The sequence below is a fragment of the Lygodium microphyllum genome, chromosome 6 (genome assembly GCF_053477565.2).
Source record: "Lygodium microphyllum isolate KBCC chromosome 6, Lygodium_microphyllum_v1.1.10, whole genome shotgun sequence".
NCBI lineage: Eukaryota > Viridiplantae > Streptophyta > Polypodiopsida > Schizaeales > Lygodiaceae > Lygodium > Lygodium microphyllum.
Genome location: NC_141140.1, coordinates 23,386,708 through 23,401,915, shown reverse-complemented (window position 1 = coordinate 23,401,915; position 15,208 = coordinate 23,386,708). Strand labels below are relative to the sequence as shown.

The following is a 15,208-nucleotide window of genomic DNA, read 5'->3' as shown; positions in this document are numbered from 1 at the left end:
ATGTGAACAAGAGCTATTATCTATACATTGTGTCGAAGTAGAAGTACAACATAAGTGAAAAAGGGAGAACTAGCCATGAACATTGAATGAAAAAGGAGGTGAATAAGAAGACAAAATAGTACATTTATATATAAATCTATATACCTCTGTGTCCTTTTCTCTCATTCTCAATTACAAGCTGTGCTTCGATTTCAAAGCATGTCTTAGAAAAATAGGCATTTGCATGTAAGAGTATTGCAATCATTTTGGTTAGTGAAATAAGGTCTCTACAGTAAAAGTATGAAATGGTTCAGACGTTTACATGTAATATTAACATGGATTCAACATCCATTTGAGATCTACATAGGTATTATACATAGAAATACAAACACATATGCACATACATATGCACAGACACCCACACACACCTACCTATACAAAACCAACTAGAGAGAGTGAGTGAGACAGTCCACACAAAGGTTCGCAACAGGTTGTTAGCACGTCCTGAGCAACTTGGCAAGTAGGGATCCATCATCCACAAATAGTAGGAGTAGGGAGTCCACAAATAGCCGGAGTAGGGAGCCATCATCCATGAATAGTCATCCACCAATAGTAGGAGCAAGGAGCCATCATCCACAAACATCAACCATCATTTACAAACAATAGGAGCAGGGGCGAATGCATTAGCAGATGACCCGCTAATCAGGAGATACACCATGATTCAAGAGATGCGCGATTTATTAGCACATGCATTAAATCAAAGATGCATCGTTTTAATCAGAGATGTGTTGTTAATCAGGATTATGTGTCATTTTAATCAAGAGATGTCCCATTTTTTACCAGATGCAGATGCCACTATGACACAAGCACAAAACCTACATCATGAGATAAGAGATGGGCAAGAGATGCACCATTTCTTCTTAGCAGATGCTACCATGATACCATCACGAAACCTGTTGCATGAGATAAGAGAGAGAGAGAGAGAGAGAGAGAGAGAGAGCAAATGTGGGGGGCAAAGAGGGAGAGTAAATTACTATTTGTAGATTTGATTACTTTAGAGAGAGAGAGAGAGAGAGAGAGAGAGGAAGGGTGGATGAGTTATTGTAGAGAGAGAGTTGGGGCCACCAACAAAGCATTGTCATGCACAATATTTCTCCCCAACCACGCGAGTCTAGGGTAAAGGGGCCGGTTTAATGACAGCTATCAGTCCTCCTTTTGATCTCTTCGAATCCATAAACCTTATTGAGTTTTGCTTGTTGCCATAGCTTTGTAAGGTTAAAAGTTTCTCTCCATTAGAATTTTGGATGAAGCTGATGAGTAGCGCACATGGAGATTGCATATCTCTACATTTCTATGTATCAAAAAATGCCTAGAGAATTGTGACTGTAGTGAGCCTTGCAAAAAAAACGAATCAGCACCATTTTAGTGATAGTTTGACATGGCCCCTTCTTCCACTTTGTGAATAACACATCATTAGTTTCAAGGAAAAAAGCAAACTTGAATTGGCATTTTTGTGCAACAATAGATCGTCACTAAATCGAGGGCCATCATTTTATGTGCTCGCTTACCCTTGTGATCTCATCACAAATTTGTTCGCCCTTGTCAATCACTCCTACGTTCAAGGCACAAATAAGGCGGCTATCTACAGTGGGGGAGAGTCACTCGTGTCACATCTTATCAAAACATTTCATTGCTTCTTTGCCTTGCCCATGTCATGCATATATTGCAATTAGTGTGTTCCAAGTGACTACATGTTGGACATGGAGCTCATCCAACACTCCTTGTGCTTTTCCCGATGCGCCACACTCTTGAGAAATGACAAATGATGTTGCTCTAGGAAGATCTATCTTGAATCCCATATGCACAATGAGGAGAGTGGAACAACCCAATTTCTATAAAGCTTTGTACTTGACTATCACTTTCATATGAAATAAATACAATGTCATGATGCTTTGTACTTTCAGCTAAGTGTCTTGTCTTTGTCAGTCCTACACAAGATTGTGTTTATGAGTCCAAGCTGCTATCTTGGAACCTAATTCACTTGTGTAACAATTTGTCTCTACTTGTCTATGTCATCATGAGCTTGGTTTTCATCTTCCACCCACCATAGCATCTACCATACTCTAGATCCACGACTTTTGACATGGTATGAGAGCCTAGTCGGGCATGGCATGACTCCCTTCTCTGCTCTCTTAGTCCCTCTTAACCTCAAGTCATCTCAATGAGCTTATCTCTCAACTCATCTCCACTTGCGCCACCTTTGCAGCCATCACCTAGCTTCTTTCAAGCTTCTATAACTTTCTCTACATGGCGACTTAGACCTATACTTATGCGAGTCTCTACTATATCCATACCTAGGGTCATTCTTTCCATTACCATCTCTACCTCTAACAATCAAAGCATGCGACACATGAGAGGCATTCAAGTTCTTATGGTTGATCTCTTTTGTAGAAGAGCACTCTCTACATCAGGCAAGTTCAAAATAGTAGCAGGAGCACATAAGGCAGTGCGGAATACATCCCATGACTCACTCAAAGTCCCAAGCAAAAACAATGGAGTAACCTCATAATTAAAGGTAATGCCTTGTAAAGTCAAGTTCTTGAGAATAGCATGGAACTGGCTCAAATGAGCAGACATTGTCATACTCTCCTTCATGTGCAGGTCCATAAGCTGCTTTAGCCAATACATCTGACTTCCTGGACTTTTCCTGTCATAGAGATTCTTAATTTTATCCCAAAGATGCCAAGCACTCTGTGCTTCCTCAACCACATTGTAATGCACCTATTTATTGAGATACAAGATGAGGGTGGACTTGCATAACTCATCAAGCTCATCCCATTCATCATCAAATATAGTATCAAGCTGCTCGCCATGCATCCTTAGTGGCTTGATCTGAGATTTCTGCACCAATACCTGCCAAACTTGGCTCTTCCAATAGGCATAATTCAAGAAGAGAAGCTCTTGAAAGCCTATAAAATAGGAGGCTCTCCTTGGGTGTAAGGGAGGTGGAAGGAAGCATCACTTTGCATGCATCCAAGAGAAAAAGAAAAGGTGCAACTGTTGTGGAAGCTCTGCTAAAATCAATTTCCAAGAGGAGAAGAGAAGGTGCAAGTGTTACGGAAGCTGTACTGAAATTAAGTTCCGAGAGGAGAAGAGAAGGTGCAAAGTGTTGCAGAAGCTCTGCTAAAATCAAGCGCCAAGAGGAGAGCCCTACACATATTGTGTAGGAGAGAAGGAGACTCAAGAAGGATCAAAAGGTGCCAACTTCCAAGTTGTGCAAGTGTTAGCCAATTGTATACCGTGCAAGGAACCGTGATCTTGTTTCCAAGATCTACAAGTAAGAATTGGTTTATGTGTAATGGAGGAGCTTGCTCATTGTCAATAATATAACTCTGCAAGGGGGGACTGGCCCATCTTCCAGTCCCAAGTGTGTTGTTAGTTTCTCTCTCTCTCTCTCTCTCTCTATACATCTTTCTTTTCTCTCATCTATTCTCCCTCTGTGCCAGCAAAATATTCACCATATATATTTTAAGTATATAAGAAAGTCGAGCATATATCTCGGATCTTATAACAACTATCCCTAAGTTAAGGCTTCAATCAAAAGAAACTGAAAGATCTACTCAACCATCAATTTCTTTAACATGCATGATTACACATGGGCATGGAGAAGGAAGATATAGACCTTTCTCACTTGATCTATGGCCTCACGATCCTAACTTCACAATTTCCTCATGTCCTTGTGCTTTAGGAACTTGGAGCAACTAAATAGGCATGTAAATGGTGATCTACAAGTAGATGGAATGCCGAGATCAACCTCCATGCTACTAAATGCCCTCAACTCAAAAAAAAGCACTGGACCATCATCAAGGTGTTGCACAAAATAAAGCATGCATGGAAGATAATACACCACATGATGGCCATGATCATTTCAAACAACTGCAAGAAAACTTGCTACTTCAACTTGATAATTGTGGATCAGAAAATAAAAATCACTATCTCTTTGCTTATCTATAATTTCTTGTTGCACAAGGAACATTCAAGATGATCTAGCTTGGGTTTCTCATGGTGAGTCATACACATGAAGACATTGATGCAATCTTCAGCAAATTTTTAGAGAAGCTAAGGAGAAGCATGACCTTAAATTTTTCTCATTTTATGAAACATTTTCACTCATGCCAAATGACAAGTCCTACATCTTTCTTATTGACATATGTGCCTAACTTTAAGAGATACATTGATGGATACTTGTGTGATTCCAAATATATACTTGTTGGTCACTCAAAGCCTCTTCGATTTCAATTTTACATGCAAGGAGATACACTTGTCATGAAATACAAGATGCATCCAAAGTCCCCATACTGGTTACCAAGAGAAGGTGGCATTGAACTATGGAAGAGAGACTTTGCATAGATTTTTGGCCAAGACCACAAAGCGATCTAACCAATATAGATGTAGATAATGCATATAGCTTTATTGGATTAGAAGAGTTGAATGATTACTATTGTGGTCCTCTCAGCAAATGACCCAAACATTCATTTGAACCAATGCTTGATATTAAGAAAGATGACTTTGTGCTTCTAGACCTTCAGATCTAGTATATCCAATATGACTTGGTGTCGCACAAAGTGAGGTGGATGCAAATAGAGATTCCCAAAATCTTCAAAAAGGTACATATACAATATTGTGCACTAGTTTGTAGTTGTCAAAATGCTACAGATGCAGAGGTGTATCTTAATTGTTGGGATAAATATTGAATGTGCAACAAAAAAGATCATGAACAATGGGAAACAATAGATAACATTGTCTTTTCTTGGATTAAGAAAGCTACAAAATCTCCCAAAAGTTTTAAAATTCCCCCAAAGGTTGTATTGAAGGCCAAACAAACTCTATAAGAATCCATTCGATGAAGATTTTCCTTGAAGATTTTCAAGGATATTAAAACTGAGGTGTTTATTAACACCACCTTTTTGAGTTTTTTTCAATCTCTTCAAAACAACCATAAGCAATAATATGTTCCATTGCACCAAGTTCCAAATTAATGATATTCTCAAAATTCAAGAAATCCATTTTGATTTGGAATTCCCATATTGATGGGAAATTCCCAAACTCTCAAATATGGAGTTCATAGGTCTCACTAAGCATAATTTTTTATATTAATAGACACAATATTATATAGGTCAGCGCCTAAGAACTATAAGCAATAGGCATATATAGTAGAAGATGACATTTGGGCTTTGACTTGAGCTTATTGGCACATGCAAAAGGGTAGCTCCTTACTAGATATGCAAACCACAAAGCTAGGGAAAGTCCTACTTTGTTGCAAAAGAAGTAGTGTGCACATAGAGTCGGAAAAGTTATAGACTACCCTAGGACTCATTCAAACCTCTCATGCACTTGCGATTACAAAGTTTGTAGTACACACATCCAAGATAAGTTAGGACTAACAAGCACCATGGCAGCTTAGATGTTTTCACTCTAGGGCACTTTAGGACAAGTTCTAACACTTAGGTAGGAACTTGAGACCCCTAACACATCACAAGGGCATACAACCTTTTACACAAGTATGCCTATGCCCCTTTCAATTTCTGCAAATCCATCATCCCTCCATCATCTTAGGGTTTACACTAAGGACTAGTTGGAACTTTGATCTCTAACTTGGAATATCTAAGCACTCTACCCTAAGCAACACGTGCACCCACACTTCCTTTTACGTACATCCCTCCTTAGACACCATAGATCCTCAAAAACACTACGTACATATGCCATCAAGTCCTTTTCCTTTTGCAACTAAACATTGGGTGAGGTTCAAGTGGTATTATGCAGGCTATATTAAAAAATAAGGAAGTCACTTAAGATCACTAAAACACACACACACACACACACACACACACACATTGGGATAGTCTCTAATCTTGACCTAGGCCTTGTCATAACTTTAGGGTCTATACAAATAGAATATAACATAAAAAGCTCTCCCATCAACTGTAAAAGGCTACTCAACTTCATTTATATAGAACTAAGGTTTTTCCCTTGAATGACCATAACCCGCATTATAACTAAGATCTTATCACATTTATGTATCGCACTTGAAACTTATGTATGTACAAACAAGATGTGATGCAAAGAAAACTTTTTACAAGTCAAAATTAAATAATTGAGTTAAATAATAACCAATTTGAAGATACCATCATGTTTGCACTAGAATTGCAAGGACATCCCCTTGAATTAAAATCAAATCAAGCAGGAATAAGACCATAATCAAATTTGAATAAGAATTGAACTAAGGTGATGGCATATTGTCAACATAGAAGAGGAACTTCATACATCAAAACTTTTGTTTGACCACCATACTCATGACACCCAATCTCATTGTCCAAATGTCCTTGTATACATAGCTTCTTTTTCTTTGCTCAAATGGGGAAGTCATGTATATTTGATGAATGTGGTTGTCACCTAGTAGTTGAAAGTGTATTTTCAACAAAGGGTTTTGTATGCTTCAAATAATTACCCAAACCATCATTTATTAGCACCCATTCATCACATGGATGTGGTCCTATCTCTTGCAAGCTCCCTTCTATTAGTTTCAAGGTTGCAAGTGATTGAGTTTGCAATCGTTCAAGATATGGTTTCAAAGCAAGGTCTCCCTCTACACAAATTGCAAAAAAACTTCTCACTATATATGCAAAGTTATAACACTTGTATGTTAGATATACCTATCAATAGCATACCCTCTTAAAATCTCTCATGTATAACTTGCATTGCATTTCCTAAAATCAAATGTGCACATGATGGGTCATTAAACAAAGTGAAAACCTTGTGCTCATTTAAAAAAATCTTAAGTATATTTATGGGTATATTATTCAAAGCTTATGGCCAATAAAGGGTCTTACCATGTGATTGTGGGGCATCAAGATTATGGATTGCACGTATCTCCTCCTATTCTATGGTGTCATTCTCCATAGATGTCACATGTAAGTTATGGATAAAGGTGGAAGTATGACCATAATTCCCTGAATGCAAGAATGATGTGTTATTATCATTGAAACTAGATACTTACTAAATTATAAAAATCACATAGTTGCCTTCTATATTCATATGGTACATGTCCATGGACTTAGTTGGCAACGGTACTGATATCAATACTAGCCACCATCATAACCTTGATTTGATGATTGCATAGACTTTATTTCATTGCCAAGTCACAATTAGAATTTTCCCACTCACAATCAACATTATGAATAGTGTACCATAGATTGGCATTGCTCATACTTTTAGCTTTGGCAGGGCTATGATAATCACTAGTGAACTTTACAAGTGATCAGGAATACTCTTTGCTCATTCCAAGGAAGAAAGTATAATATTTTGTATTCTAATTTTTTTTTCTAAAACCAATTTTCTTCATAGCTTCATTATACCAATAATAAGGTTGACAAACTATGAGTCCCGTAATTTGTGAAGAAGCCAATCCACTTATCACCCATGTATTGAGTGACAACCACATATGATTCAATTTTTCAAGACATCATGGTATGCTTCAATAGAGCCATTGGTGCCTTAATTCACATGGTGCATTGTAGGAGTTTCTCGGATCCACATACCTATGTACAAGCAATTTGATATTACATACAACATAAACTAAATAGAGTACTTTATCTTTATTAAGAAATTTTCCACTAGCTTGGATAACTCCTCTAATCTTCTTCCCTCAATGGATAAACCTCATCTTTGAAATAGAGGTAGCTCCAATATCATATGACTCAAGCCATGGATAATAAGTATCCATATTGGTCATATCTAGTGTAGAAGCATACCAATAGCAACATCAAGAGTCTCTCAACCTATTAACTTCCCTATTTTTTTGAAAAGCACAATTCTTTTGAGTAGATGTTAAGAATATATTTTTCCAAATTTTGCAACATAATATTGTTTGTGTATTCTATTTCTATAAGATTTGTAACCCTAGCGCACTTATGTTATGATACTCTCAACCTTTGGCTAGAATAGACTATTTTCTTTAGACAAGATGACTTGGTGTCTATCTACCTCTCATTCAATTTGTTGAAGGACATTAAGGCTATATCTCCCTAGATTTCTTAAGGTGCATTCTCATTATCTTTCCTTTGCAAAGTATAGTTACCCTCTGTGACAAATCTCTTTCCTTTGCTTCAATTTACAGTTACACTTTGTGATAAATCTTATCAACAAACTTGTCTCTTGTCATAATATTTCATTTTGAGTATACCTCCTTCTATTAATGTATGAGGAGAGGGAAAGCACTTAAAAACATGATGCTGGTTTTTACAAAGTAGGACCAAATATGCTGAAACTTCTTCAAATACATGTATTTATGCGATCATCGAGGCATGAAATGATGTAGTTTATGCACATTAGTAGCATGAAAATGTGATGATCCTATCTCTCCAACCACCTTGACACACTTCACGGGCACATTAATCATAACAAACCCTCCTACACCACAAGACATGAGCCTCAGTCATTACGCAATCTCCATGAGGTAAGCATTGCAATATCAAAGGCGCCCACAATCCCTAGTAAATAGGACGATCGTCCTTGTAGAAAGACTCACAAGTCCAGCGTTCATGGTGGTAGTCTACCCAAAAACCTGTGCTAAGTCTTCCCTAGGCCAAATTAGTCGGAGGGGTCTCCTCTAGAATACAAACACCGCCTTAGGTGTCGACTGTAGTGCGGGTTTGACAGAGAATTATCGGGTGTGGAGCTTGAGATGAATCTGAGGAGAAGCTTGCAATGAGCGACGAGCAAAAAAGAGAGAGAAGGATATAAGATTCCTTGCCGAGATGGGGGAGGGGGAGAAAGAGATTCGATGGGTATTGAATGCCACTGAGCTCTCTCGTCCATTTCAAAACTTGCCGGGGGGCTGTGGCCGATAGAAGGCCGGTGAGTCGTGACAGCAGTGACGGGTTGGCATGGGTCCCCTAGCCAACGTGGAAAGGAAAACTGGGGGACCCATATGTACATCTATCTTCAGCTGCCAACTACGAGAGCTACAAGTGCATAAGGGCGTCCCTGGACCTCACCAACACCATGATGTGGCTGGGCATCACCACCGCCATGGAGCTGGGCGGGGCGCAGGGAGAGGTGCCTGCCACCCACCCACCCGCTGGACCGCATCGAGGCCATCAAGGTGTTGTTCTTGGGCCAGATCGGGAAGAACGAGCTGCTAGACCATAATTGCCATGGCTTCAACTTCACAGATGATCTTGTGGTGCAATAGTAACTTAATAAATGAGGTGCCTGCCACCCACCCACCCGCTGGACCGCATCGAGGCCATCAAGGTGTTGTTCTTGGGCCAGATCGGGAAGAGCGAGCTGCTAGACCATAATTGCCATGGCTTCAACTTCACAGATGATCTTGTGGTGCAATAGTAACTTAATAAATTCAGCGGTAACTTTAGATCTTCCAAAACCTTCTTCTGGACGTTGTAACTGCTCGGCATGGCCTCTTGTTTTCCTACTTATAGTTGCTTCTTGGCAAGCTTAATTTACAACTGATTCTTGCCTATCACGTCTGGTGTACACTGCTGTCTCTCTGTCTCTCTCTCTCTCTGTGTTAGCGTGCCTGTTGTCTCAACATGGTATCAGAGCAGTAGAGCACGCTCATCCCACCACCCTTCTCCTCTCTTGCGCTGCTTCTGCTTGAGCCTGCTAGTGGATTCGGACAACCAGCATGGCCCAGCCAGCACCAGCCGCTGCTTCTCTCATTCCTTCCACTGTTAGGAGCTATCAACTAGACAAGCTCTCAAGCACCAATTATCTGACTTGGGCCACCTGGGTAACCACAAGAAACTCTAAACCACTTACTATATAGGAAAATATATAGGAAAAAAAAGAGAATTTTCTAGTTAGATTTCCACATAACTAGAAAGAGTCTAATATAGGAAAAATCAAACTTTACTAGATTGCCAATCTAGAAAGATAGTTTCCAATATAGAAAGATTTTTCTAGTTAATTTACTATATAGAAAGCTTTTTTTGGTTAGCTTACTATATAGGAAGTTGATTATCATAACTATCTATATAGTAACTTTCTAAAAAATTTACTATATAGTAACTTCATAAATAGAAATAATCTATATAGTAACTTCATCGAAAAAGTTACCATATAAGAAATTATAACATATAACATCTGTGTAGTAACTTTATCATACAACTTAGCATATAGCTGGAGGCATATAATGATATAACAAAATCTCATAGAATGACATTTTTATATCTTTGATATAAATAATAATAGAAAAATACTTTATTTTAAAAGTGATTTTAATAAAGTAAAAGTGAATAATAAAGTTTTTTGCCAATGTCCACAATACAAAAGTGGCATACTATAATGTGAAATCCAAATTGTCCTTATTCTACTACATTAACATCATCTAGGCTTAAATTTCCAATGATTGTATCTTTGATTATAACTCGTTTTTGAACCACCAGCCATTGTACTATAGCCTTTCTCATGGCATCCACATTATGCTCTGTACGATTTGTAGTGAAAGTGGGATCTCTCTTAATGATGTTAAAAGTGGATTTTAATGATGTATATAGCTCATCCACCGTAGCAATATCCAAGTATTTTAACAAGATCGTTTCTTCATCCACCTCACTCAACATACTCTGCAATTCCAAAAAAATGATTTTAGTAAAAACAATTTATATTTACATATTTAGCAATACACACAAATACTAAATAAACACAACACATATAACCTGAGAGGATTGGCATTTATCAAGTGTCTTAGCATGGCTCCTAGCTAGCCGTACATTGGAGTTTTCAATCCCCTATTAAGCATCATAAAAGGGTTAAATTACCAAAATAAAGACATCCATGTTTATCTTAAGATATACTCAAAATACCTTGGATTTATTATGATTCTCTATATCCCTTGAAGCTTTTTTCTTCATTTCCTTCATGTTATCTTTCATCTTTTCACTCCACTATAAGATAAAAATAAATTGATTAAACAAAGATAATATTTAATTTAATACAAACTATAGAGACAAAAAGAAAGAGAAATATCTTAGTACCTTTGGGATTCGCTTGCTTTTTCGATTTAGAACTATAACATTATTTGCCAACATAGTGTTCTCCTCAATCTATAATTTTTGAAAAATAATAATATTAAATTATAATATGATATATATTAATATTTAATTTTTACAAAGCATTGAAAATAACTAACCTGTGTAGCATGTACAAGAAGGTCGGTAAAGGATTTATATTTCTTGAGCATGTCATCCTTAAAAGAAAATGAAACATGTTAGTAAAATTATCCAAAGTTTTTATTAAAAATAATTACAAACATCATGCTCACCGTATCAAAATTCTCGTCATTTTTTGTGTGATTTGAATCATCTTGTGTATGTGAAGGTAGTTCTGGACGATAAACATCCTCTATCTCCATCTTGTTTGAAAGAAAACTCAGTATTCAAATAAAAAATATAAACATTTCAAAAAGTAATGATCAATGAGGTACATATCATAGTTTTATTGACAAACCTCTATTGTGCCACATGCATTATGATCCAAACCCTCATTTTCTTCATTGTTAAAAGCTTGGGATTGCTGTAATGTTTATTTTTAAATATAACAAAAAAGTGCAATTTACGTCAGTACATTTATGTAAACCAAATCATAATTTAAAAAAACATCACTCTAAAATGAAAATAAATTTTTTTAAATAAACCTGTTGAACTTCTTGATCATCTTTAGCATCCTCTCCAACTATAGAAGTGGTCGATTTCTGTAAAAGACATTGAATTATAAGGAGTATAAAAAGTAAAGTAAGTTCTAATACATGTAAAAGAGTGTACCATAGAGGAGCTCTCTGACAAGTGTCTCATCTTTTGTTTCTTGAATTTTCTATTTGTTTGCATATTTCGAAGGAAATATAGGTAGATGTCTTCTTTTCTCCAAATATAAGTTGCCCTTGGAAACTCAAGTGGCTTAATCTCATGATGTTTAGACTCAATGTAATCTTTTATCTCTTGTTGCAAGTCAAGCTTATGTCGCAGATCTTTATACTTTTCTTCCACATATTTCACCCAACGTCTTACAGTAGCTTGATTCGCACAATAAATTTGGTTTTGTGTACTACGACAATATGCTATGAGATATTTTCTTCCGTATTTCTTATTAGGATTGCGATTGTTTGATGGCGGAGGCAAAAATATCTGCTCATATGTTGGTGTATCTACAGCCATGACTTCATTAGACGCCATCGTAAAATATAACCTGAAAAAAAAACATACAAGTCAAATAAACATAATATTTAAGACGAATAATCATTCATAAAATGGTAAATATTAGTTTTAGAGATATATGAAACTTGGATTGATCTAATAAAATAAATGTTATAAAAAATACTTACATTTATAAGCATGTATATAGTCTATATAGACATGTCTTTTTTGCATAAATTTAGGATATCCATGACACTGGAAAATCACATAATTCTCCAGAGGGTAATATTGCTCTCCTCCTTTTCCTTATCAACCATCCATGTATTATTGTGATACAACAATTCCAGTCCCTCGTGCAGTTATCCTCCATAGAAACTTTCCATAAGTTATTTTGATTGTGATCTTTCTCCAACCATGCTAATTTGCATTCTTTTTTTTCTCTATCCACTTCACGTACCACCGCATGTTTGGTTAAATTGTTATTCATATCCATATATGCCAACACAATATCATTCTTCTCTAGCCATGGAGGAATACATCCAACTTCACCTACTTGAAGCAGTCTTGTCCTGGGTGAGAGATCTTTTATTTCATAAGCGATAAGCTTATTAGTGAAAGGGAGAAGCATACACTTGTGCAATAATGAGCTTACAGGCCTTACACAATCCCAGTCAAATGGAATACGTTCTCTTTGTAACACACTCATTCCTGTAGTTGGTTCAATAAGTAAGCACTCTTTATTATCTTTTACTGTGATACATTGTTTATAATACTCTGCCCCAAAGAAAAGCATGATCTCTCTATTCCATTGAACTGAAAAAAATGATGTAATACGAGCCTTCCAATGACCCATGCTTTCAACAGTAGTGTTAGGCTCATCAACTTTAACTACTACATCATCCCCAAGCTTATAAACATCCCCATTGAACACTAACTTTTTATACATTGTCACATGTTGGGATTGTAGAGAATTCTCTTCAAGAGACCAATAGTGCTCTACATACTTTTGTTCCTCCTGAATAAGTGGTCTAATTATTCCTCTCTTTTGTCGTATTGCTATACCTTTTTGTTTTATCATTCTCCAACATGCGATATCTTGATTTATTATTTCAAGCTCCCTCCATAGCTCCTTCGCCCTCTTGACTGATGAAACCTCCAAGATTCCTTGTTCATGTGTTGCGTGGCATGATGTGCTGTCACGACTTCTTATCTCAAAAAAAGAAGGAAGTGACAAACACATATGAACACTTTTTAATGTCCTCTCATGTGGCAAAAGGCTATCCTTGTCTTGCTGTAATATTGAGAAAACCTCTGTAAATAGTATTCTTCTATAATAATGAATGTACGATATCTCCATGTCTTTTTTATTGGTCTTGATACCAACATATGTTAGTACCTTACGTTCAAATTCATAGCACCAATAGATATCATGCATTCCATGCCTACAAACATCATCAAGTATTTCTCCAAACCCTGTAAATAAAATAAGTTAGTAGACATTATTAGAGGCTATGAGAAATTGATATATTGAATTAATAAAGATTCATACCTGCAACATGCTCAAGAGGAGAAGAATTTGCCCCCATAGACTCTTCCTTTCTTACTCTCCATGAAAGAAGCAAGGAACGCATCATTTCTATGCTTTCCTTTGACCAGCCTTTGTCGCGACTGTAATTATAAAACCCATGGGATATATCTACTAGAAGAATCCCCAAGTCATAGATTTCTCTATGTAAGTCAGAAATTCTTAGTAAAATATATGGTAAACACCACTGGATGAACTTTTGATTCTCCTCTGCCTTAAAAATATCATGGTATTTGCTTGGAGTGGATGGCCAACGACCATTTCGAATGGATTGTGGAGCGAGGGAAAATACCTTTTCAACACAGGCATCTATTTCTCTCCTTGTCTCATTGGATGTAGCTTGCATAAGAGCACTTATATATTTTTTGAATACATTCAATGCAAAAATATGCATTGAATCATAGACTAAATCCAATGATAAATTGAAACCATATAGATCATGCAATCTCCACATTATAGACTCTCCTGATAATCCTGCTTCCTTGAGTATACATTCTCGTTCAATCTGCGTGAATGCTTTTTTGGATTGTAAAAGTGCTTCTTTCATTCCTTCTATGGTACGTTTTTCTGGAGGATACCGAGCTTGATATCTATTTCCATCATAAATATAGCGACCTTGAAATGATGAGTTATTACTATCCAAGGTAGCCTGAGCTTTATCCCTTCAACAAAAGGATTGTCCTCCATCTTTAAACATTCCAAGTTTGCATTGGGCTGGATGATCACCTGTGACCATCATTAACATTGCACGTATCTTGCAAAATTGTGTTTGTTGAGCGGAATTATCAAAGATACATTCAATTGGATAATTATAAAACATATTTACTCCCTCAATGAATAACTCCTCAAGCTCTTTTATTAATGGTCTCAAAAGGATCCCGAATGCAAAGCTTGAATTGCGAATCAACTTTTTGCTACTTAGTGGCAAAAATAATACAGGAAGAATCCCAACCCTAGACCTTTTGCCACTGTTTAAAATCATAATTTCTACTGCTCCACAATCCTTTTGAGTTGTTCGAGAAGCTTGGAATCCATCCCAATGTAGAAGTAGAGCGAAGTTTCGAGGCTCTCCCTACAACAAAAATTGATTTAGTACAAATACGCATAGAGCAATAACTAGTATGATTCTATGTGTTCACAACTAGATTTGGTATACATATGATTCTATGAAATGTAACTGTTATTTTGAAAAGATAACTAGTGAAATATGTACCTTGCATAGCTGCTGATGGTGTTTATTCAAAGTACGACACTTATTGCATATAAATATATACTCCTTGGTAGATTCGCTCCATCCATGCTGAAGTGTTTCTGATTTTCTTGGAAAGGTGGAAAACATAGTATTACACCTTGAGTTTTGGCAGATGATAGGTAGCTCGTACTCAGCATTTGGATTCCAAAAATCTTGGACCTCACGACATTTTGATCCATC

At 36.8% G+C, this 15,208-nt stretch overlaps 1 protein-coding gene across 1 annotated transcript; it reads right to left on the bottom strand.

Moving 5' to 3' along the window:
- Positions 1-8,982: 8,982 nt before the first annotated feature.
- On the bottom strand, positions 8,983-11,749 carry LOC148034380 (uncharacterized). Its single transcript, XM_087680660.1, has 9 exons — positions 11,696-11,749; positions 11,509-11,574; positions 11,324-11,413; positions 11,192-11,248; positions 11,037-11,105; positions 10,866-10,946; positions 10,719-10,790; positions 10,377-10,625; positions 8,983-9,327 (listed from the first exon to the last, which is right to left on the bottom strand). The coding sequence occupies exons 3-9, from the start codon at positions 11,411-11,413 to the stop codon at positions 8,983-8,985; spliced, it is 963 nt and encodes a 320-aa protein (XP_087536786.1). The 5' UTR covers positions 11,509-11,574; positions 11,696-11,749.
- Positions 11,750-15,208: the final 3,459 nt, after the last annotated feature.